This window comes from Gymnoscopelus braueri, assembly GCF_963280865.1.
Source record: "Gymnoscopelus braueri genome assembly, chromosome: 12".
Lineage (NCBI taxonomy): Eukaryota > Metazoa > Chordata > Actinopteri > Myctophiformes > Myctophidae > Gymnoscopelus > Gymnoscopelus braueri.
The window spans coordinates 18,275,188-18,301,391 of record NC_137614.1 but is presented as its reverse complement, the minus strand read 5'-3'; the positions used below and the strand labels follow the sequence as shown (position 1 = coordinate 18,301,391).

The window sequence follows — 26,204 nt, the reverse complement described above, 5'->3', positions numbered from 1 at the left end:
CAATGATATTGTTTTAGTGGTTAAACAACGAAAAGTATTAACAAGAGCTTGTGTCTAAATAATAACTACATTGGATCCATTGGAACACATGTTCTTTTTTCCATTCCCTGAAAAGTAACGGTTTTGGACAGGTTTCTGTCCAAAACCGTTCCAAATTTACGATTCCGTCCCTATCGGAACGTAACTCGTCACAGGCCAAGGGGGGCGTTGCCAAGTTACAGCGATCCGGTGGGAAAGGGCCGTTCGCGTCCGACATGCCTCCTGGTAAAAGATCTCGTAAAGTGTGACCCTCTGTCGCTGATCATTCATGTCGTTTGCGAACCACAAAGACGCAAGATGCCCGATTTCAAGACAGAAAGTTGTGCGGTGTGATCTGTAGTAGTACAGCGATCTGGCGACTCGGAAAGTCATGTAGTGTGTGCCGGTCATAAGCTGACGTGTTTGTTCTCTTTCCAGAGTCAAACCTCCAGGCGATGTCTTCTATCTCCTGTAAACGTGGTAGCCATGGGCACCACACGCGTCAGAGTCAGAGAGCAGTATCCTGTATCCCTCAAACCTCTTTTTTTCAAAAGATTGAGGGTGATGCTTTGATCTCTACAGATAACTGCTTATCTGAGGTAATGGGGGGGAGGGGGCAGAAACCGTACAGAGGAAAGAGAGCAGTGGTGGCAAGAAACTAAGTACATTTACTCAAGTACTGTACTTAAGTATTATTTTGAGGAATTTGTACTAATTTCCAATTTCCAATACTTTTCCTTCTACTCCACAACATCTCGGATCCAAATATTGTACTTTTACTCCACTAAATGTATTTGAAAACTTTAGTTACTAGTTACTTTGCAGATATAAATTATTACGTTATAAAACGTATATTAACCACTTTAGCCATATTTTATACCTAGACGATTTGAAAATAGCCGATCTACAAGGCGATCTATATAGCTGCTATTTTCAAACATTTTAGAACTTTTACTTTTTGTACTTTAAGTATTACATTTACTCAAGTAAATGTTGAATTCCGAACTCTTACTTGTAACAGAGTACTTCTACATTGCACTATTGATACTTTTACTTAAGTATAACATTTGAGTACTTTTTCCATCACTGAAAGAGAGATGGGTTGAGATAGAGACTCACACAACATAGTGCTTTGCACTATCACTGTAGTGTAGTGCACTGGTTCTCAATGTCTGGTTCTCAATGTCAGGTTCGAGGACCACCAGGGGTCCAAATTGACCCCTTACGGGTCTGTAACACTGTCAGAGGCACAGACCTGTAAGGGTCTGTACGCTGTCAGAGGCACAGACCTATAAGGGTCTGTACACTGTCAGAGGCACAGACCTATAAGGGTCTGCAATTATGTCCTCTGCATGCTGTCATCATATTCTTCTGGTGGCTGTTGCCATGACAACACATACTAACGCGGGTGAATGCTTGTGCACTCAACGATATGCAAGAGCACATGTACAGTACACAGACACGTAAGCACATACACAAATGCACGCACACACACACACACACACACACGTCTGCGCGCGCGCGCACACACACACACACACACACACACACACACACACACACACACACACACACACACACACACACACACACACACACACACACACACACACACACACACACACACACACACATTAATAGTACCTCAAAATTGTACTTAAATAATACTTAAATTGTACAAAATTGTATTCCCCATTGTATTCCCCATCGATAATGTCACTGGTCTGAACTGTCAACAGCCCTCCTCTGATACACAGAGTGAGTGAGTAGACAAAAATGGTACCACCATATTATAATGAACATTAGTGAGGACCAATCCTATGAAAATGGCTGAAGTCATCCTTTAAGTACAGTACTCGAGTAGATGTTACTTTCCACCCCCGGCTCACGTTCCCACTTGGATTGCGTCAATACATGAGCCTGTTAGATTAAGAGACCTTTCATCTGATGGTGCCAGGCCAGGCTGGAAGTCATTCCTCTCAGCATCAAGACATCACATACAGTACCTATTCTGAGGGACCCTGTGATAACTGAATCAGCTCACTGTCGGAGCTTTTTACACAGCTTGAGAGGGTAGGCTACTCTGTGAGCAGATATGCCCGCAGAGGGATTGGCGACGGGGCATTTTGACATGTCACACAAAGGGTGAATTGAATATCTATCCAAAGCCAGAACATTTGCCATTGTGTTACTTTGGTTCAATCAACTGATGCTGGGATGTTGCAGTCGGTGTTCCTGTGACTACTGAAGTACAGTACACAAACAAGCCTGGCACATAATGTATTGCATTTGTCCAGTTTCCCACGTTTACATACAGACACAAAATATGCCCAAAAATATGCTTTAGAAAACTATGTGGGATGATATATTATAGATATAAACGTTTACGCACACCGAGTTTAAAGTCGATCAGTCAAACGTTTCTCGAGAAGCGCAAAGGATATACACACACTCACACGCACACACTCACACGCACACAGAGATTCTGTGCATTTATAGTAGAATAAATTGAATGACGAAAGGGCCTACTCTGCCTACTCTGTGTGGAGTTTGCATGTTCTCCCCGTGTCTCCTAGGGTAGTTAATACCCTCACAAAAACATGTAGTAATCCTGGTCGCTATACCGCCTCCCCCATGACAGCCGGGGCGCCTGATGGAGGGGAAGGGAACTGGTTGGAATAACGTGTTCCTTCCACGCGCTACGTCCAACCAGGGAAACTCCCCCCTGTCAGGTGACAAGAAGGTCAGTTGGCTCTCATGCCTGAAGGAAGCATGAGCTCGGCCCTGGCCTCCCTACTGTGGGGGACTGGTGTAGTGCTGGTGTAGGGCGGGTGTAGCGCCCAGGATCACTTAGGAAATTGGCACCAGGTGAAAAAATGGGTTACAAAAATCGCGGGATAAAAATTTAAAAAAGTTTAAAAAAAAGAATAAATTGAATGAAAATGTTAAAATCTATTTCCAGTTAATATGTATAAATAAGAAAACTGAATTTGAAATTCTCCACTGTATAATCACCATAACCCAAAGCCTGGCTAGGTTGTAGTTGGTAACAAAATGTTTCTGGTAAAAATTTGGGGTGAATCTTGCTAAACACTGGTGATGCGAACAATACCCATAGCCGTGATATAATTTCAATATATCATGGCCAAAAGCAACTTTTCTCATGATATACAGTACATATTTTGCAGTGTGGTTTATTTTGAGAAAATATTATTTTCCTTAAGATGAAGATATCTTCCTATGACAAGCCACACAACATAAGTCAGACAAGCAAGGACATTTTCAAAACACTATGCAGATTCAGCCATAAGCGCGGCTGCCGGTGACAAGCCTTGACAGCGCAGGGGTTGCCTAGCAACATAGGTAGCCTATCATTGGTCAAATTATGCAAATATCTCTATTCATCACTGAATAGACTGTGTCACTGAGTTTTTCATTACCCCTCAAGTGTCCTATGCTGGGCCATTAGACACACAACTATTACCGTGTGAATCTTTCTGAGGGCCCTGAAGTTTAATAGTGCATAGATCTCTGTCAATCGGCATCCGTAAGTCATGTTGCCATGGAAGTGCCCTGGAGATATCATGGAGATATCATGGAGATATTATTATTCTATAAATACATGAAATATTTGTGTGCGTGGGTGAGTGTACGTAATTGTCCTTTGTGTATCTCAAGAACCGCCCGACTGATCAACTTCTAACTCTGTGCGGTTATCACCGCCCTGAGGGAGTGCGGTGCCTGGTTTGAAGTCGGTCGGATCGGTGGTTCCGATCTATATGCTCATATATATGCATACAGTATATGGAGATACGGTTGTCTAGAATCGCCAATCCGACCGATATGTCCATTATACTGTAGGTAAATACTAATGACACCAGGGATCTCCATATATGGCCTAAAAGGGACAAGCTCAGACAGATACAGGGATCTCCATATATGGCCATAAAATGGACATAGGCATACAGACGGGTACAACAGGTACTCTGGCAATGGCTACAATGGGTATAGCAAAACCGGAGGTGCATGCGTTCCCAAGAGCATCATTCCCAACGGACAGTATTGGCCCTTTCCGAATGGACATGCACTCCGAATAGCCACACTCCGAAAGGACACAGCATTAGTGAGTTTAACCACTTAAACCCTCTTTATTTAGTAAACTAATACTTAGTCGACCGGGCCGGTTCTGTACTTTTCCCCTAGTCAGTTGAAAATGTTCATCACTATTCACTGTGTGTGAGACACGACCATGACAGTGTAAAGGGGCCTGCTCGCTCACCTTGCTCATATGAATGCATGAAGCAGCTTACCAGAAAATAACATGTGTGAACCCATAGCCATATTGTATAGCCCTTTTGTATTGCTATTGAGATATTTGGCATTAGTATCGTACTTACCACCTAGACAACGTTTGTTTTCTGGGGGAAACCCTGTACTATACTTGTGAATTAGATATTGTTTCTAGACAGCAATTAGCCTTAGAATTAGTTTTAGCATGAAGTGGAGTAGATTCGAGTGGAATTGAGTCTGTACCATACAGTGGAAAAGCCCCATTAGAACCATCCTGCAATGGACGCACTCCCATTTGAACAGGCTCAGGACCACCCTTCTTACTCAATAGAAAAATCTAATATAACAGATTTAAAGAGTGAACCAATTAAACCTAATTCCCTTGGTCGGGAGGGGGTCCTGAATTCAAAAAGCATCTGCTTAATCTACAATCTGAAACCATTTTGCTTCAGGTTAAATGTCTTTGCTCTGCAGTTCACTCGACTCTGACCTCAGGCTTGCATTTCACCTTGGAGGGCGCACATTTATCTTCCCCGCCCCCAGGGGATCAGGGCAAGGGGGACGTTTAGTCATTACTCTGGCTGTGTTCAGAGAGCGGGGTAGAAGGGCTGGTGGTCACAGAAACCCACGAGGCACCATTTCTTTCCCTTCCTCTGGATCAATGGTGTCACTTAACCACCAGCTCTGCTCTGCTGCACCCATAGGCACAGCCGTGTTTGTGCTACAGTAGATGTTGCAGCGAGTCCTTGACCCCCAAAGGAGTACATATACACATACATATAAACTCACAGTCCTCAGTCCACCTGCCCAACTCTACCTCGGTTGAATACATCTCTTTGATCGATAAAGCAGTGATGTTCAGTTCCCCTAACATACAGGGGAATGGGGGATGTATCATTAGTTATTCCATGTGATGGCCCCTTAGATTTAGGGCAAGCAGGAAGCCCCTTCACGTCCCCTCAGACTTCCGCCGTAGGAAAGTACTTATTGATTATACATTTTCAGAGACCTTCAATGGACACTGCCAACACACCACAAAACCTAACCCAACCACGTGCAACTTCACCAGAAATTGCAGTCTCCTTCACATCCGATATACAGCAGGTTCAAATTCACCATGAAAAACAGTCACAGCAGCAGATACCATACAACTACTTGTGCAAACAAACTAACTGTAGTGTAAATCCAATATATTGGGAAAAGCAGGTACAGTGTTGTGTAATTACTCTCTGTAGACTTACTACAAATGTACTAGCAAGTGGCTTGTTCGGTGCTGGTGCACTAAATCGGCCACTTGCTGCTCCAGAGCTTGCACTTGCTGGTGCATTGCTGGATGTGTTGAAACATTTTGATAACATTGTGGTATTGATTGCCAGCAAAAGTAGGATGCAGATTGTAGCAAATGAGTTACACAGTAAGACAGAAAGTAAGACAAACTGTCGAAGGCACAGTAAAACAGCAACAAAGTAACACTACTGAACAACTCTTACACAGTAAGATGCATAGAATCCTTTAGATCACTCAGTCAAGTCACTCAGTACAAAAACACCATGTTCCTGATATAGTAGAGGCAGTAGATGCAGGTTCAATTGGGGGGAAGAGTGACAAATAACAAAGGTTTCTGCTCTGATCTTCTATGCCAGTGGTTCAATATCTAGATATTGTGTTCAGATGGTTGAGACGTACGTATGTACAGACAAACGGATGCATGGACAGACAGCCAACCCGAAAACCTAATGATTCCAAACACAGCTGTCCACCGACAGAGGCATATAAATCTGTTGTCATGAATGCCAAATAACTTTATATTTTAAAATGTTTATATTTTCATCTTAAAGTGAACTGTTAGAATATGATTATCATTACTTTTCCATTTACCAAAAAAAGCCTGTGACTATTAGTATTTCAACAAGTGAACAATGGCCTTGATATCTTCCAGTCAGGTTTGCGACCACACCACAGCACTGAGACTGCTCTTGTTAAATTTTCAATGACATCCACTTACCGTAAATACAGACAGTGGAAAAAGTTGTGTCTTAGTATTACTAGATCTCAGTGCTGCATTTGACATGATCGATAGCACTGGTTAAAGGACTTATGTCTCAGCAGGATGAGGATCTAGAAAAACTTGTCCATGCATTCATCTTCAGTAGAATTGACTACTGTAATGGTTTTTACAGGTCTCCCTAAAAAAATCAATCAGACGACTGCAGTTGATTCAGAACGCTGCTGCTCGAGTCCTTACTAATCCCAAGAAAGTGGAGCATATCACCCAGTTCTTAAATCCTTACACTGGCTCCCCGTGTGTCAAAGAATTGATTTCATAATACTGTTGGTCTATAAAGCTTTAAATGGTTTAGGGCCAAAATACATTACTGATCTTGTGCGAAATCATGAACCATCCAGACCTCTCAGGTCAACTGGGAAAGGTCTGATTTCTGTCCCTAAAACCAAAAATAAACGTGGAAAAGCAGCATTTAGTTTTTATGTACCACATGTCTGGAAAAAACTCCCAGAAAACTGCAAGGTTTTTTTCTCGCTCTTCTGCACTGTAATTGTTTACTTCTTTTGTTTTGTGCATCCAAATGTTATTTTATAATTGTGTTTCCTTTGCTTGATGTTTTGTGTAAATCACATTGAATTGACTTGAAATGTGCTATACAAATAAAATTGCCTAGCCTTGCCTACCTAGTATTGTATACCGTTAATATGGACCTGTTAGAATGTTACATAACAACTATTATAAATGAATATACAAATATAGGTTTCAAATTCAAACTTTAATTAGGGCCCACTATTGATCATAAACCGCAATCGAAAGCGGATAATTTAACACTGGTTTAACGGTATTAACAGTTCCAACGGGTATTAACAGTTCCAACAGCAAAAACAGAAGAGTATTATGGACTTCAAGTGTGACACAGTTTGATTTGTCTAGCCAACTGCAATGGATTCCTATTCAGGTCACCTAATACTGTTTTCACATTACATATAAATACTTTTTACTGTGCCTTTTTTATAGAGTGAAAATCACCCAAAGATCATTATGCAAATTGTACACACAGACCTGCTGAATCCCTTGCATTTGTCAACAAAATATTGAGAATAGTATATTTTACCTGGCACTGTTAGGGCACTGTCAAACTGCCATGGATAATGAATAGCATGGATGAGCAACCTGAATAAGGAATGAAACAAACATTTCCATAATGTTGGCTCACCAGCCTGAAAAGATAATGCTGCTGTTCAGGCGAAATTGGTGACCTTCCAAAGTCTGTGACTCTGATGGTGCAGTTGGGAAGATCAAGTAATAATGCTATAAAGACAAACCAACAGCTGTAGTTCCGACCACACAACTTCATGGTGTTCAATGGTGTTTGAAAATGCTCGTTCAACAACAAAAATGCTGCTGAAGGTTCTTCCAACGGAACGTGCAACTAAAGTTGGACGACATTTCTCAGGTCAAGTAGCCACCTGTACAAAACTCAATTCCACTATTAGTTATTTCAGTCTACTGGGGCTCCCTGAGTGATGGGTCAGAGCTGTGTATGTCAGGCTTATACCTTAACAAAGGCAGTGAGAAGGCTTATAGCACTTCTGTCCTAAGACATGGTGAATATGCATAATGATCTTTGGGTAATTTTTACTTGTAATTTCTTAAATCATGGTATCTAATATGAGAACATAATTGGATATCCTGTCCCTTAATGAATTACATTTGTTGACAAGCAATTGAAAATAGTGTTTATGCAGTATGAACGGCCAAAGTTAGGAATTGATCGAGATTGTATATCATTAGATCATCTTCATACTCAAATGATCCTTCATTCTCAGTTATGATGATAGCTAAGAGTGATGTATGGGATGAGAGAGTGTAAATTTTAATGCGGACCTCCTTGTTGTAATACCCCTGTTTTGCCACTTGAAACGATTGATTTTCAAGTATGAATCTAAGTCACACTTGTATGTGTGCCGGGCTGCTCTTTCTTAGCTAGTAGCACCTAACAGATGGCTGGCTCTTGCTGTTGCTAAGAAACTACTGGTGGCCCGCTTGAACCTGTTTGAAAGTTGAAATGTATTTTAGTTACGTCTTGCACTCTATTCATTCTTACGCTCACAGTGCTAAGAACACTCAGCTTAGCAAAGCTAATCACTTTGGCATAATGTTCCTGATAGTAACCCTTCTTGTGGCCACGTGGTGACATGGTCAACGGGTAGTGTGATTCCAAAGAAAGTCCATACCATTGTACAATTACAATAGACCACCCCATCTGATTCTCCCTTTACTTACCAGAGAGTACCTTTGACGAAGACAATGAGAAAGATTAATACAACATGAGTATTGCTCTTAAGTATTAGTTTCTACAGACTATAACAAGTGTGCAGTATAAGGGGGAAAATTTTCATTTGTTCTTGGAATATATTACTGTATGTACAGTATTCTAACTAACCACACTAGAATTATCTAAAAGTATAGTGTTTATTAATTCTATTAAATTATGGTCCATCTGGTAATAGCATATGAATTCATGCAAACTGTTCACTGCTCTCTCACAATGATTTATTCCATGATTTTATATCCCAATGTCCAATATCAATTTCCGTACTTACTGGCAATTTTCTGTGGCATATAGAACATGCTCTTTTCTCCGCAGGCAACATACAGCAGTGTATTCCTAAAATGAATCAGTTTTCAATTTATTCCTTACAAGATAAGCTGCCATCTTCAATCTGCTCAACATCCAAGTCCAACAGCTTCCAGGAGTAATATCATGCATTTTGCACCGACAATTCAATTTTGTGTTAAACCGAGAAAACGGATTGCAAAGAGCAGATAAAGGGCAAAAGACACTATTTTAAATTCATTCTGGATGCTATCCACTCAATAAATCTGCAATTCCTGGGCATTTCATCGAGTGTAATGTTCTTGACCACACTTGCATTAGGAATGACAAGGCTTTGACCTTGTCTTTAAAAGTGCCATCGCTGTGAACAAAATTCAGTGAGACTTGAGTGGAAGCAAACACAGACAGCAATATATACTAATAGAAAATGTGAAGCTAACAGCAAAGGGAGAAAGCAATAATACTAATAGCAAATGTGAAAGTAACAACAAACAGAGACAGCAATATCCTAATAGAAAATGAGAACGGACGTCTCCACAACTGCCAATGGGTCACACTCACCGTCTTTAACCCATTAATACCTGGAATGCATCTGTGTCACTTTAGATTTCTTTAGCTATTCAAAAATAGCAGATATACAAGCTTATAGCGCGGCACTCGGTGCCGCGCTATGAGCTTGTATATCTGCTATTTTTGAAAAAAAATGAAAAAAAAATGTTTTAGATTTTTTTTCCAAAAACTGTTAGGATTTAGATTTTTTTAAAGAATCGTCTCAGGTCTTAATGGGGTTAACAAGAAAGACAATGTTGCAGCTGCAAAGATGAATGAACCAGGCAAACTGTGTAATTTGCCTAATGAAAGCTTTTGTGAAGAAGTGACACGTCATGCGGTAGGTCAACAAAATGACAAATGACAACAGGTTTCTGCTGAAGCGTACTGTAGCATACTGCGAATGACCGTTAAACCAAGAAAAAGTCAAATAAAATAACGTACTCTATACTCTCTTTCCAGCCACAGATGAAAACAAAAACTCCCAAATTGGTACTTCTTTTAGGCCCTGAAGATGGTCACTGAGACAAAAACTTTGCTGCACTGCACTTTGCACTTGTTTAATCCATGAAGACCGGGAAAGCATCCGTGTTATTTTAGATGTCTTTGGCTATTAAAAAATTGCGGCACTATGAGCTTGTAGATCTGCGTTTTTTTTTTAATCACTAACCTTTGTGCAAATATTTGTAACTCAAATCTTTGCTTCTGGGGGGGGGGGGGGTGTCCCTGGAACAAAATATTTTGAGATGTGGATCCGCGGCCAAATACATATAATTTTGGGGGCCCTTGACATGAGAAAAGGCCACTGATATTATAGCAACATACGTTTTTCAGAAAACTGTTTTAGACATTTGTAGAATCCCCAGAAGCAAAGATTTGAGTTACAAATGTTAAATATATATATATATATATATATATATATATATATATATATATATATATATATATATATATATATTCAAACATTTGCACAAACTTTTTTCAGCAGATCTACAAGCAGATCTACAAGCAGATCTACTGTACAAGCAGATCTACAAGCAGATCTACAAGCAGATCTACAAGCAGATCTACTGTACAAGCAGATCTACAAGCAGATCTACAAGCAGATCTACAAGCTCACAGCGCGGCACTCGGTGCCGTGCTATGAGCTTGTATATTTGCTGTTTTTTAATAGCCAAAGAAATGTAAAATTACAGAGATGCGTTGCCATATGGAATGAGTTAACACTCCAGAATAAAATGGACTTTACACCTTGCATGTAGAGGAGTCGCTGGGAGGGCAGATGGGACCAGGGCCATGTATTATGCATGGTTAAAAAGCACAATCCGGAGGACCAGCTGAGCCTCCAACAGGAGAGGGACAGACTGACCCAGCCAGGCCTACCCCTACCCCACCCCCTGCCCCCTCGTCTCAGGCACCAGCCCAACTCCCCCCACTCTCTATCTGGGGCTCCGGGCGGGCCTGAACTGTTCCATGACCCCGAGCTCATTTCCAAACCCTTTCAGCTGATCTGTGTGGAGAAGTCGGGTCCATTGTGTTGAAATATTCATCCGGACACGTCCTGGGCCAGACAGACTGCTTATTTTACACACCTGACTTTGGATAGGGGTCTTTCCACTTTGCAGTGTACACAAGTAAGCCGTCATTCAGATAAGATTCCCCATTAGACTCAACAATTATACACAGTAAAATCCTGAGGGCTGATTACGGGTCTATTTGGTTACATTTGTACACTCTCTGAGCTGAAGTTCAAGTTCAGTGTAAAATTACACGTCTCGATACACTTTACAAGAACAAATTAAAACACAATATACAACAATGACATGTTAAAATACAATATACAACGTTGAAGCATTAAAACAAAGCAAAAAAATCCTCTAAAACATTGAACACTGAACATTTTACTGTGTATTCATACACTCCTTGCATGAAATCCATTGTTTTCACTAGGAGGATGTAACACCGTAGCGCCAAAGTCACCAAGGGCGAAAAAAGTGTTGCCTTCATCATCTACTGTATGGCTTAACCCACTCTATAGACTTTGCAACCAGAGAATATTGATTCATCCCAGACTAGACAGATGGAAGCTGTTAATATCGATGTGTTGTGTGTTCTGCACATATCACACAAAGGCCTTGAGAGAAATTACTGGCTTATCATTCAAATGGGCATGACCAGACGAACTACCAGGCCCGACCATTATTCTGCACTCACCGCAATTAAGTCCAGGAAAAACATTATGTACTGAAGGTGTGTGTGTGTGTGTGTGTGTGTGTGTGTGTGTGTGTGTGTGTGTGTGTGTGTGTGTGTGTGTGTGTGTGTGTGTGTGTGTGTGTGTGTGTGTGTGTGTGTGTGTGTGTGTGTGTGTGTGTGTATGCATCCATGCTTGAAGGTGTGTGTACATGTCTAGCCTCTCCTCTGGGGGTGACAGGCGTGCGGATGCTGCTCTACTCTGACAATTAAGCTGAAGTGAAGAGTGGAAGTCAGGAGCGCATCAGACAGACCATCTTCATCAGTGTCTTTCTCCTGTAAATGTCAATGTCACTCCTACCCCCTCCAACTAACCTAAAGCCAATCACTCTAACTCTTTCTCTTTCCTCTTACCCCTCTCTCTCTCCTCTCCCCAGAGACGATGGTATATAATGCTGTCCTTGCGCATTGTGACCCAGTGGTGGAAAGTAACTAAGTACATGTACTCAAGTACTGTACTTAAGTACAATTTTGAGGTATTTGTACTTTACTTGAGTATTTCCAATTTCCAATACTTTTACTTTCACTCCACTACATCTCAGAGGCAAATATTGAAAACGTTGAAAATAGCCGATCTACAAAGACACAACGCGTCGTGTTGTGAGCTAGTAGATCAGCTATTTTCAAAGGATTTATATACATTTTGAAACATGTGAAATGGGATATTGTGCATAATGAGTACTTTTACTTTTAGTACTTAAGTATATTTTGACGCCAATACTTTTGTACTTTTACCCAAGTAAATTTTTAATACCGGACTTTTACTTGTAGCAGAGTATTTCTACATGGTGGTATTGATACTTTTACTTAAGTAAAACATGTGAGTACTTCTTCCATAACTGTTCCATGATAACTGTGACCTTTGATTGCAGGAGCTATCTACCACATCTCGCCTATTTTGACTTCTATTTTATTTTGTTTGTTTTACCCTATCCCCCTCCACTGATGAGTGACAGCTTGGTGGATATGGACACAGTTGGATATCGCATGGAGGAGAGTGGAGGAGGGGGCTGGGTAAGTCGACCAAGGCTTGGCCTCCCATCTCCTCGCAGCTTGATGGGAGGATACACACCAGATGGAGAAGGAGGAAGAGCTGGGGGGGACAGTAGCTCCTCTAAGGTCAAGATGGTCTCTTGCATGCTAATAGCAGCATTTGAGTGGCGGATGGAGTTGCCATTTTCAACGTGTTGTGTTATAAGAGCATACTTTCATATATTCTACACATTTTCCAAGATCTGAATATTCATTCTAGGCAATAAATCAAATCATGACTCTTTGCCGCAAGAACGTTGCATCCACAGAGACCAGCACTTTCTTTTGGTAAGTTAACTTTTCAGGCATTTTCAAGCCTTTATTTCATAGAGACAGTGGAGAGAAACAGGAAATGGCAGGGGCGAGTGAGATGGGGAAGGACATGCATCAAAGGGCCTCAAGTCGGATTTGAACCGGGGCCGTCTGTGCAAGGACTGAGCCTTTTAATGGTCTGCGCTCTACCAGGTGAGCCACTGGGGAACCCCAGTATTGTGCAATCGTCCAATCTCGGAATCTGCAGGAAAATCCAATTCAGAGAATTCTCGTTAGAAAATTATTGCATTTATTTTTTCTTTTGAAAATGGGGCCGAAGTGGTTAACATGAGAGCAAATTGAAGGAAAATACACTCCTTATCAGAACCACATGCACACATGATGTGACTGTGAAACCATTGAATAAAAAAATAAGCATTACGTTTGAGCATCATTCTGCCAAATGAGCAACCAAAACATTCAGATAATTACTTGGCTGAGCCGATCAGGTTCAGACCTTCAAAGATTTGATTGTTGGATTGGGATCCTAAATTCAGATTTGTACCATTCATCTCAGCTTTAAGCCTAGTTATTTCTTTTTTCTTTTAATTCCACGCACAGTTAAGGACAAAATGAAGCCAGAGTTTATGCAATAGGCTTGCATGCGCCTGCACAACTGTGAAGACAAGGCATTATACTTAAGTTGACTCTGAGGAAGCAGCATTGAAATTGTTTCTTTTATTTGCACCAATGAAGGACCTCACTGCATACTGTCGAAAACGTTGGTTGCCATTGCAACCGACTCTTCCTCCTCACTGGCTGACATGTGGTGTTTTCCTAGATTTTACAGCTTATACTTTAGCTTTTTTTTATTATTGTATTGCCTTACCCCATATCAGTGTTCCCAAGTGATCAAATGTGTTCTTCAGTCCAGTGGCCGTGGCAAGAAAGGACACAGGTAGGCTAAATACTGTAAGCTGCGAGACAAGTGTAGCCATTGATTTGTGCTCGTCAGGTAGTAAACAGAGGAGCTTTCTGTGTTTGTGCAACTTATAATCTATCTGTTATTATCAACATACTTTAAATATAACTTATTGTTCACAAGAAGTTCACGATTCCATAACTAACTGAAATTTGTATTAGACACAGGCCTATGATTCATTGTTCTGAGAGTTTCCAATGAAGCACTGAAGTGTAAAAATGGTTGGCTTAGCCCTAGTTGTCACAGATGAGGTCACACTGAGGCCTTGTACTGTCAAGACTGTCATAAATGTGTAATATTTCAGCCAATGAAAACAATTGACAATGCTGTTCATAAAGTGCTTTTTTGGCCTGTTTATAGGTCACGGGCGCCCTTGGCAAAAACAAAGACAGACAACAATGTTTGCACTCACCTAGAGCCTATTTAAACTCTGCCAAAAAGGAAAAGAGTAGCTACCGAACATGACAGTGGACCGACAGAAAGTCCCCACATAGCTGCAAACGAACCAAGGAGAAGGAAGCTGCCAAAACCTCAGTCTGTAAGAAAGCTGCCCACCTGTCTCTGCCTTAACCCTGATGACACAAAGTTGTGGAGAGAAAGACAGAGAGACTGAATGATAAATTGGAAAGAAGTGTTGATGAAGAAGAAAGAGAGACCCTGGGGAATCCAGTGTCACTCACTTGCCTCTCAGTAGTTTCCCCACGTCTCCTCCACTAGTGTGTATAAGTAGATTTTCCCCCAGGCTTTGAGCATTAAGTATGCATTTTAACCACAGACAGACATACGGTGAGATGGGGAGAGCCCGAGAGAGAGCGGAGGAAAGATAAATAATAAAAAGTTTTCTTTTCAAGCTAGTTTGTGCGACCTGTTGAATGAGGAGGACTTTCTTGGGTGCCGCGAAAAGGATAACTCATTTCAACATTTCTAAAGAGGGCCAGGATGCAGGCAAAGTAGCGAAAACTAATTTTCGGGGTCAATATTGGCTCCCATGTATAAGTCACTGGAATTCACATTTGATTCAAACGTCACCTTGCGTGACAGAAGGCTGCTTTGTCAATTCCCGGCAACACCATCTACTCCACTTGGCATTGGGGCCCAGCTTTGGCTCGGCACCATACAGGCACAGATTCAAGAGCCAACACCATGGTTTTGAATACGGATCAGTGAGATCACTGATCTATATATGGTTAATGTCATACTGTACCTGATTTATAATCCTAACCCTTTTCCTCCATCCCTGTGCTGTGAAATACAGGTTAAAAATCATGTTTTTTAGTGATTACGCTAGAGGGCGCCCTTCGCCAACCTATGAACGATCCCTTGACTGCACGCGAGAGAAGGCTAGAACCGGAAGTGACGTCATCCCCAAAAAAAAGTCACTCCATCCACTCCTATGTTATGAGATTTACAAAAACACAACTAGCTCAGATTTCTTCTTTTTGAGGTGAAAACAAGCCATATTCAACTGCCGATAACAACAGTACGGACGATCGCGGTTAAAATGTTTTTGTTCCGGTGGATAGACGAGACCCTCCCCCTCCCCCCAGACAGCCTTTTTTAACATCCGTGTTCACATCGTGGCTTCCGTGGGTCTCTGTGGATCGTCCAAATAAGGTAAAAACGCTGGCAGTTTTGGATGAATTAATTAATTAATACCTGGCAGTAAATGTGTTAACAGGGGGGGATCAGTTTAAACTTTTTGTTAGATTTGATTTTTACGCCGTGGCTCTGCAGAAGTCTAGTCGTCTATAAGTCTGTCTCTGTGTCTGTCTGTCTGTCTGTCTGTCTGTCTGTCTGTCTGTCTGTCTGTGTGTGTGCCATCAGTGCCAAATTTCTTGTGCACAATGCCAGTAGGCCCACATGTTTCCATGTGGGTCATGTGTGGTCATGGGGTTTTAGAGGGTACTTAGCTACTGCTTGTTTTATGTGTCATAGATCCTGATGACGGCATGAGCTGATCTAATCTAGCCCGTTTAAATGAAGCCTTAAATCAGGGGTCTTCAACAGGGGGTCCGGGACCCCTAGGGAGTTCTCAGAGCTACTACAGGGGGGCCGCCAAATCTTTGTGTGATATGATTATTAGTTTTTTACATTTGAACCCTAGCATCCCTTTTCTGAGGCGAACATTAGCTGAAAATAGCACGTTGTGAGCTTGTAGATCTGCTATTTTTGGCAAAGAGGTATACTGTAGGTGTAGAGGGAAAAAAAGAGCAGGCCAAGTAAAAAAAATTAGTTTAATCTGAAACACAATTTTATTCAATATAGAGGGGGTCCCTGCTTCATCTCTCTCGGCTAGGGGGTCCTTGGCCTGAAAAACGTTGAAGGCCCCTGCCTTAAATGAAGCCCCCCACCCGCTAGTGAGACTAGGAGCCTGAGCAGCACTACAGTACGTCATCAGAAGATCACCAAAGTCTCCACAACAGGCTTCTTTCACTGGGTGCATCCCAGGCATGCAAACAGCCCCGAGGTGAAAAAGGTGACAACATGTTGTTTTCTTTCGGGTCAGGTGTCACACAATTGCCCTATTTGGGTTCAAAAAGGTGAGTGTAGCTGAAAAGTGACACTTTTGCATGTCTGGTGCATCCTCTGTGTGTACTACTTGTACTCCAAACACAGTGGGCTCATTGAAGAGCTCAGGCTCTCATCTGCGTCCGCCTACTTACTTCACCAAGGTTACAGATAATTAAGATCAAGAATATCAGAGCATAATGAGATGGAACTGAGAGAGATGGAGAGAATGCCACAAAGAGAGAAAATGAGAGAGAGAGAGAGGACAAAGAATATGTGCTGAATGAAGCCTCTGACATTGTCTCATCATCGTCTTTATCTGTCAGCAGTGCGTTCGGGCGAAGGACGCCTCAAATGTTGAGCAAATTCATTAGTTTACTATTAACAAAGCTGCCTCGCAAGCAGTTGGCAGACATCAATCCACAAACATTCTCACAGCCTGTCCATCGGGTGATTGATAGCCTGCAATTTTACTTTTCAGGACGTGCCGGGGTCGTCACTGAATAATCAAAGGAGTCGGAGGATGATTCATACAGGAGGAACGAAAAAGAGAGAAAGAGAGTAGGGAGAGGGTGAAATAAATGGGGAGCCGGCAATACTTTATGAGCAATCAGCATGTGTGAAAAAGCTATGAAATGATTGAAAATGACTTCAGATGTAACTAAACAAATACAAAAATCTTTGTATTGGGAAATCCAATAAGGAAGCTATGAAGACAAAATAACCTTGTTATCACAGCTTCATTAAGCACTGTCAATATATATATTTCATCCGACGGCTTCTTTCTTTTAGCTTCTCTGAAATGGCAATCTGCACTTTAAAAACAGTGGTGCAAAGTGAACCATGAAGGTTGTGGCACTTCAGTTTGGCAGGTACGGTATGTGAGATTATGCAAGATTTGAGCTTTCTTGAACTTGAGAGTTAACCTACAATATATTTGCTAATTTTGTACATTTTTCCCATATTTGCGATGTGTATTCTATCCTCGGTCCACACACGTATGGCTCTACTCACCTGCTATCATACAGGTGAGAGTGCAGGGTCACCTGCAGTGCTGCACGTCGAGCATCTCTGTGGTTGAATGTCCTCGCTCAAGGGCATGTAAACAGAACTGTATTGCATAACTCCAGGCACTCCTGAGTCATACACCCTCCTGAAGTACACACTCCTTGTTCAATACAATGTTTACATGGTCCTGCACAGTAGTTTGAGGGTGGCCAGCCAAGCCAAAAAAAGCTAGCGGGTGAAACACATAATGACAGCATCATGGTTCTCCTACCTGTGCGTCCACTAAGAGATGCCTCATCAGGGTCATGGACTTCTGCCACGTCTCCTTCTCAGGAGGACGAAACGCACGGTCCTCCTGCTCCATGGACTTGGTTCCCGGCACCATGAAGTTTGCAATCTGGTCATTCAGGCTATTCAGAGACTGCACGGCTAGGAGAGGACACACAACACCGAAAGTATTTCAATGATTAGTTTGTGGAATTCAGCCAGCTTTGGTGTTTGGGAACCACCATGTTAACATCTAGATACATTCGGTGGAGAATGACAGTTATCCTGCAGAGATCTGAAATACAACCGTTTTTGTTTTGTCCCAAAGCAATTTCAGATGAAAAAATTAAACAATGCAAACACACTACACAGTTGTTTCTCACTGATGAATGAATGCAGGGTTACATGAGGGAAGAAATTATTCATTTGAATTGCCAGCTGTTAGGTTGTTGGAAGCTAAATTGTTACAAAAAGTATTGATGCTGACGGGTCGTATAGGTTAAGGAAGCTGAGTTAAAACACGCACACACGCACGCACGCACGCACGCACGCACGCACGCACGCACGCACACACACACACACACACACACACACACACACACACACACACACACACACACACACACACACACACACACACACACACACACACACACACACACACACACACATAAACTATTTATTTATGTCCACACAAGGGAAATTACATAGACACAGTCCATAGAAGTTGCAAATGCATCTCAAATCTGCACCTACTACATTGACGATGGTAGTTACAACGGGCACGGTAATGCGGTTGCTGAGATGTTTATTAAAAACATTGACGTTCACCCGCACCTCACACTCCCACAGTGGGCGGCAGTGGGCGGCAGTGGCTCAGGAGGTAGAGCAGCTGCTTGGGAACCAGTTCGCCCCCCCCCCCGAGTTAGTGTCGAAGTGTCCTTGAGCAAGACGCTGGACCCCTAATTGCTCCCGATGAGCAGGTTGGTGTCCAGCATGGTTTACTCCGCCTTCAGTGTATGAATGTGTGTGTGAATGGGTGAATGTAATGCACAATCATTGTAAAGTGCCTTGGATAAAGGCGCTATATAAATGCAACACACGCACGCACGCACGCACGCACGCACGCACGCACGCACGCACGCACACACACACACACACACACACACACACACACACACACACACACACACACACACACACACACACACACACACACACACACACACACACACACACACACACACACACACACACACACACACACACACACACACACACACACACCACTACTTGCCTATATTGGGAAATATACAATTATAAATTCTACCACAATTATTCAGAGTGAAAAATGGCTACAGTGGGTAATAGACTAGTTTTCAGTGTATCAAAAGCCAAATATTTATACTTCCTTTCTGGGTGGAGGGCTGCTCTCTCCTCTAAAGTGCAAGCATAGATAGCACAATGGAGGAACACAGCTTCCTATATTGTCACCCTGTCAATGACTTCGCCCCTTTTTCAGCTCCAGAATGTTCCACGTCCGCCTGAGAGCCATCCTGTTTTTGTTTCCCTGTACTTGCCCTTCTGTGTCCCTGGAAAACCTCTCCTTTTAGGTTTCCTCTCTGGCTAATCCCCCAAATTGACCATCGGACAGCCCTACACTAGTTTAATTCTCACACACACACACACACACACACACACACACACACACACACACACACACACACACACACACACACACACACACACACACACACACACACACACACACACACACACACACACACACACACACACACACACACACACACACACTTCACAGACTTCCTCGGCTCACTTCCATTTAACATTAATCACCCCTTAGTCTTCAAAAGGTCGCCACAACTCCCAGAGGCCGCCCACATGTGGAAATGTTGGATGGGGTAAAAAACCTACTTTAAAAAATTACTTTCGCGCATTTACTTTTTTTTGTGTGTGCTGCAACAGCGGTTGGCACCCAGGGCAGACCCCATTATCTGTCTATAAAGCGTTATTATAAGCTTACGTTGGCTACAGTATTTTCAAATTCTACTGTCTGTAAATCAAGGCATTGGCGCAGTGATCCAGGCTAGACTAGAACTACACTGTGGTCTGTGGCAGTGGTTCTCAACTTTTTCAGGCCGTGACCCTCCAAAATAAACATATTTGAACCGGGGACCCCCCGACCGTGACAAGCACTTGGAATTGTAGGAGTTGAGGCGTTACATTTTGTTTCACTCGGTTCCACAGATAAATATTGTGAAAATAGCAGATCTACAAGCTCCCAGCGAAGCGTTGTGAGCTTATAGATCTTACTTATATTATTGGACAATTTGGCCCGTATAGTATAGTTTGTTGATTACTTTTGATGAAGTAATAGTTTTTATTCATTTCGTTTATTTTGTAGGTATTTAAAGGGTCTTAAAAGTCCTTAAATTGTCACTTTACTGTAATCTGGGGACCCCCCTCAAAAAATAAATCATCCCTGGGGGGTCCCGACCCACAGGTTGAGAACCACTGGTCTATGGGGCCTGCATTAATATGGGTTCACAGTGGGACCTCATATTGTTGGGAAGCCATTCATCCACGTGTTCTCCTTGTATGATGCACAGCCATATTTCTGACAAGTAAAGATACACACGCCACGCTAAGTTTATTAAGAGCAGGGTGATTTGGTGTGCCAAGGATTGGGATAGGGTCTGTTCCAGGATGCAAATCAAAAGCCTCTTTTATATGCAGCACCCACGCGAAACAAGAAGGGAGCATAGATTACTGTGTTACATAATCCAAAAAATTCTTCGACCGTGGCTGACATTTTCCAAGCAAACAAGCTCTGAGTGGGTAAATTTAAAAAGTCTGGCACTGAAGCAACAGAGATAAGAATGGGTGCGAGACTCTCTCCCTCTCTCTGCTCGAGGTGAGAGTGGAGCAGGCAAGAGTAAATGACAGATCTCCGAATTCGTGAGAAGGTCATTGCCTGAGTTCAGACATATTTGGTTCACTAACAGATCTTAATTCATAAACACAGAGAGAGGTATAGGAGTCAAGCAAGTCACAGTGTGGAAGCGAGTAAGAAGCGAGACAGCATATTTATCTCAGGTCTCCATCCTGTATTAATACCACTATTTCTCTCAGGAACAACAATATAACAAAATAGAAGCACAAAGCTCTAATGTTCCTTATCCAAATACGATACCATTCATTGTACTGTAGAAATAAATAACAGGCCGAGCAGAAGAAATCAATTTATCCAAGGGATGAGGCAACAATGCTGCAGTAGTTCACAAACATGAAGTAAAACTAAATGAATCACATTACAGTCACATTACAAAGTCATATTTCTTTGGTTAAAACAAAAGTAAAAAGGTTAAAGCTCTATATTCTGGTAGTAATCATTGCTATAGAGTGTTTGTTCACTAACAGGGGTCTCCCTGTCTCTCTTTCAGGTGGGTTGCCAATTTCAGGCAATCAGGGGAAAGTACCCATTCATCACCTTCAATTGTATAGTGTTCCAGTTTTCTTTTTTGTTTATCCTGTATCCTGCATGAATTCTCTTCCCTGATTGGATAAAATTGGCATCCCAACCATGAAAATGAATTTTATGTTTAGCAAAGAGCCAGAGAGACAGGGAGTTAAAAGGTTAAAACACTATATTCTGATAGTAATTATTGCTATAGAGTGTTTGTTCAGTAACAGGAGTCTCCCCGTCTCTCCAGCTCTTTAATAAACAGAAAATACATTTTCCGGTAGGTGTCAAAATCTCAGCCAATCAGGAGAAAGTACCAATTTTTAAGCTTCATTTTTATAGTGTTACAGTTCCAATTTTGCCTGCTCATTTCTTAGTGTCATCACTTCCAATTTCACTTGTTTAATCTGTATCCTGATTGAGTTCTCTATCCTGGTTGGATAACATTGGAAATTAAACTGAAACTGAAACGAAAATGCATTTTCTGTTTTATAAAGAGGTGGAGAGACAAGGAGACTCCTTTTACTGAACAAACACTACAGCAATTAGTACTATCAGAATTTAGAGCTATTTAACACTTATTTTAACCAAAGAAACGTTTATAATGTATTATAAGTGCTGGTCATAATGCATTATAAGCCACCTTAACTTAGTTAGTTATAAAGAGTTTTTGAAGTTGTTATGCATAATTATACACATTTATAACGAGTGTTATGAAGCATTATAAGTGCATTATAATGCATTATAAATGACCCAACCTTTAAGTGTTACCTGGTAGTTCTAAAGTGCTGTTCCACTGAGTTTATAATGCATTACAGTATGACCAGAAAGTATAAATTATATTATTATAAGTTATACAACTACTCCATAAACCTTGTTGTAAGTTGTTATGCACAATAATAAACATTTATAACTGTTATAATGCCTTATAAGTGCATTATAAATGCGGTTATAACGCAATATAGACCTGACCTTAATTAAGTCTTACCAACACTTCTTTTAACAAACAAAAAGTACTTACTGCACCTTTAACATCTCATTGCATTTGATTAAGAAGCAGATGCCATGGACACAGTTCTGATTCCTGGTTAGCTATTAGTGGTTAGTACTATATGTTTAACTTAAACCTGAAACAGTGCAGATGAAAATTATCCATCAGTACTGAAAAGAGCCTCCAAAATTTCTGACTAGGGAGTGAGTTCAGTTCCTGGCTCCTAGTGCCCTCCAATGGGCAAGCGCTCAACTTGCAAGCAGCAAGTAGAACACTCTTTCTTGTTCACTGATTTACTGTAGGTTGAGTGCAGTAAATCTGTTTCTTTTTTACTTTTCTTTGCCTTTTGTCTTGTGGTGTTCAATTGTTTATTCTCTGCAAAAGTAAAATTTCACGCAAACGTGGCTAATACCATTACTATCCTATTCTATTCTATTTTACTCAGAGGAGACAGGTGCTCTCACAATGCCAAATTGTTGGCAATGACACGGACTACACATGTGTGGGGAAAATTGGCATAATCACTAAATTGGGAGAATAAGGGGAAAACCTTGCTTTCAACCTTTCCTGGTCTCTGAATTAAATGAATAGGGGAATGACCTTTAAAAATATATTCAAATGCTACCAGCGTCTGTGACTCAAACCACAACAGTCTTTGGCTTTGTGGGCGAATGCAGCCCTGACATGTATTGGAAAACATTTGATCTCAGACACAAAAAAGTCAATCTCAGGATCGACCCAATATAATCTTGGCTCAGATTACACCATGTTGTAGGGCAAGCTGATACAAAAAAGAATCAGTGCAATGATATTGAGCAAGAGTCCTGACCTAAACATAATTCATTCACAAGCTTTTTAAGCCATCTATATCTGACTAACCGTACTGTAAACAAGTTATGACAGTAGCCACAAGTCGATAGATGTTGTCAGATACTCTGACATCTTTACAATTGATCAGACTAGCTGCTAAATCATGCTGCAAATATCTATAGGTCAAATGGGTCTTTCTCTGGAAATGACTTAATTTGGCATGGCAGCATGGAGGTGAATAAACAAACCGGGCAATTTACTATTCTTTGTCATACTACCATATACTTACAATGCATCAAGCTTTTACCAGACATGTTATAGACAATTTAATACTCAATTAATAGCTGAAGTGCAACTGTAGTGCATGATTCTTGATATTGATAACAAACACCAGTAAAAAAAGAATGAAAGAAAAAAATGCATCTAAATGCCATCACTGTCTGTATGATTATAAGGGATAATCCATTTCATACTCTAGGTATTGAAATCAATATAGCCTAAGTAATAGACAATTAATAGCGTCATGGTGCCTTTCATGCTTTCAGTCTTACATTGCATATTGAACGTCAGCATTGATTTCCCAGTTTCCAGTGTTGCACTCATTAAGTCTTGGATCTAAGGTATACAAGCAAATGTTTTGAAGGCTTCATGCTTCATTTGACAAACATATTATTTACCAGTTCAGTGAAGCACATCACCAGGGCCTATGATAGTAATTCCACTGTCAACTTTAAAGCTACAATCCGTAAATTTCATGACCTACCTGGGATTTGCCAATACTAGTCCACTTAAACCCTATATACTTTAGTGACCGTGGTCGCCTCCTTTTTTCTCTCCACACTAAATCCCTTTGCCGAAAGTAGCCTAATCTACAAGCTAAAAGAAAACGTTGACACAGCAAATTAAAAGGTGATGTCAGTGATATTTTTTGGTAAAACAAAAGTATTTTTTTCGTAAAAAGTTAATGCCTTATATTCTGATAGTAATCTTTGCTACAGAGTGTTTGTTCATTAACATGCGTCTCCCCGTTTCTCTAGTAACTTTTCAGGTGGGTTGCCAATTTCATCCAATGAGGAAAGAGAAGCCATTCATCAGCTTATTTTGTTTTGTGTTGCAGTTCCAATTTTGTCTGTTCATTTAGCTTGTTTCATCACTTCTGTAAACCTGTGATGTGACAATAAAGCTGATTCTGATTCTGATTCACTTCCAATGTCACTTGTTTATCCATTATCCTGTATGAGTTCTTTCTCCTGGTCGGATGAAATTGGTATTGGTAAAAATGAAAATATTCTGTTTACTAAAGCGCTGGAGAGAGAGAGAGCGACTCTCTGATGATTAGAATACATAGCTATTTAACTTCTTTTTTTTAAACAAAACTAACAAATTGATTAGCAAGGTCAAAACATTGGTAATCAGTGGTCTAGGACTCTCCAATATGGGATCGGCCCCATAAATCTAGTATCGGTCGGGCTTTACACTGAATTACAGGAGCTTAAGTGGTTTCACAATGGAACCTGAAATGTTTTACCATAATGTCAAGTTACATTAAACATCACAATGTGATTCTAATAAAAGTTGTTCAGTCCAGAACTCTGTCAGTGCCGATTTTGCTCTAATGTGTTTTTGAACATTATTTATCAAGGGAAACATGACCAAGCCAGGGTGCTCAGTAACAGCAGGCTCTTTCATTGAACTTCTTGGTGTGGGGAAGAAAATCTATATAAATCTATAAAACCTTTTTGAAAGGCTGGGACTACAGGTCACATTGAATATTTATGATTGTAAATGGACCAATCAATATCAATCTCATATTCGGCATTAGAAAATAATCCCAAGACAGCAGTAGGCTACAGGGTAATGCAGAGACACACAGTAGCTTAACTGCAGAGTATGTATCAATGACACATCTTGTGAAATACTTTAAACTTCTACCGTGAGCTGAAACTAATTTAAAGTGATACTTAAAGGTAGGGTAAGTGATATTTGTTGGATTTTTTTGTATGTTTTTGTTAAAAAGGTTAAAGGTATCATGACATTCATTTTCACTTTTTTTATTTTCAATGTTTTATTTGGGGTTTTATGACCTCAATTACACCCAAAAAAACTGAACTTAGAACATTCAGTGGATTTTCTGTGGTCTGGGGTTTTCTGAATAATTAGGCTGAAAAGTAATCTGAGCTTGGCCCTTCGACAGTGAGGTCACAGTCGAATAATCCCGCCCACTCTCCTCCTCGCCCCTCCCCTCCCCTATCCTTTCCTTTGGGGGGGGCGGAGCAGAGGCGATGATTGACAGGCAAAATCCCTCACCAGCGACACCCGCAGGCAAAGATTTCTTTTTTCATTGCAGTTGAAAAGGCTTTAGAAATGTGAGAGAAAAACACCTGCCATGGATCACTGGAATGGAATTTTCACTTAAAACTTTTTGTACACTTTTGAAGGACCAGGACAAAGACTTTGAATGTGGTGTAAAAGTGAATGTCATTAAACCTTTAAAGTACTATATTCTGATAGTAATCATTGCTACAGAGCGTTTCTTCGGTCACAGGGGTCTCTCCAGCTCTTTAGTAAACAGAATATAGTACATTTTCAGGTATGTTCAGGTTGAGAGCTTGTACATCTGCTATTTTAACAATTTTCACATATAATATTATGCCCATATTAGGGATGCCAGGTTGAAAGTGTTTAAGAAAGCGAGACTGAGTCATGGACATGGTTGAGGGAAAACAACAAATCGATAAACCACTTAAAAAATCACACCCAGTGTGAAGTGAGCGGTGCTATTTATGAGCGAAGTTTTAAGTTAATGTCATCATGTGTCTCGCTAGCCAATCACAGCACGTCCTGCAAAGATAAGTATTCAGACCCTTTGTTATGACACTTGTATATTTGCACCGCTCGGTGCTCAAAAACAACAGTGGTCATCACAGTGATGGAAGCTCACTTAAAAAAATATATATTTATGAGTTATTAATTTCATCATGCGTCTCGCTAGCCAATCACAGTACGTCACAGCCAATCAGCCAATCACAGTACAGCGAAAGACAAATTTTCGCGACGGAAAGAAAAACTTTCGCCACGGATGGGTCCCAAACCCACTTATAGGAGCGGCTACACCGCTCAAAAATAGTGAAAATACAA

General features: G+C 41.1%; 1 protein-coding gene across 5 annotated transcripts in view; it reads right to left on the bottom strand.

The window, feature by feature from the left end:
- Window positions 1–17,914, bottom strand: part of kazna (kazrin, periplakin interacting protein a) — a 229,031-nt gene extending 211,117 nt beyond the window's left edge. For 4 of the 5 annotated variants that reach the window (XR_013934138.1, XM_080443725.1, XM_080443730.1 and 1 more), the window contains exon 1: window positions 17,786–17,904. Coding sequence is in view for 4 of the 5 variants with exons in the window: in XM_080443725.1 (XP_080299851.1) it covers window positions 17,786–17,899 (114 nt within the window). In the remaining variant the exon portion in view is untranslated. Of the gene's footprint in view, window positions 1–17,785 lie in introns of all 5 variants that reach the window. The other variant, XM_080443729.1, reaches the window with a different exon arrangement.
- Window positions 17,915–26,204: the final 8,290 nt, after the last annotated feature.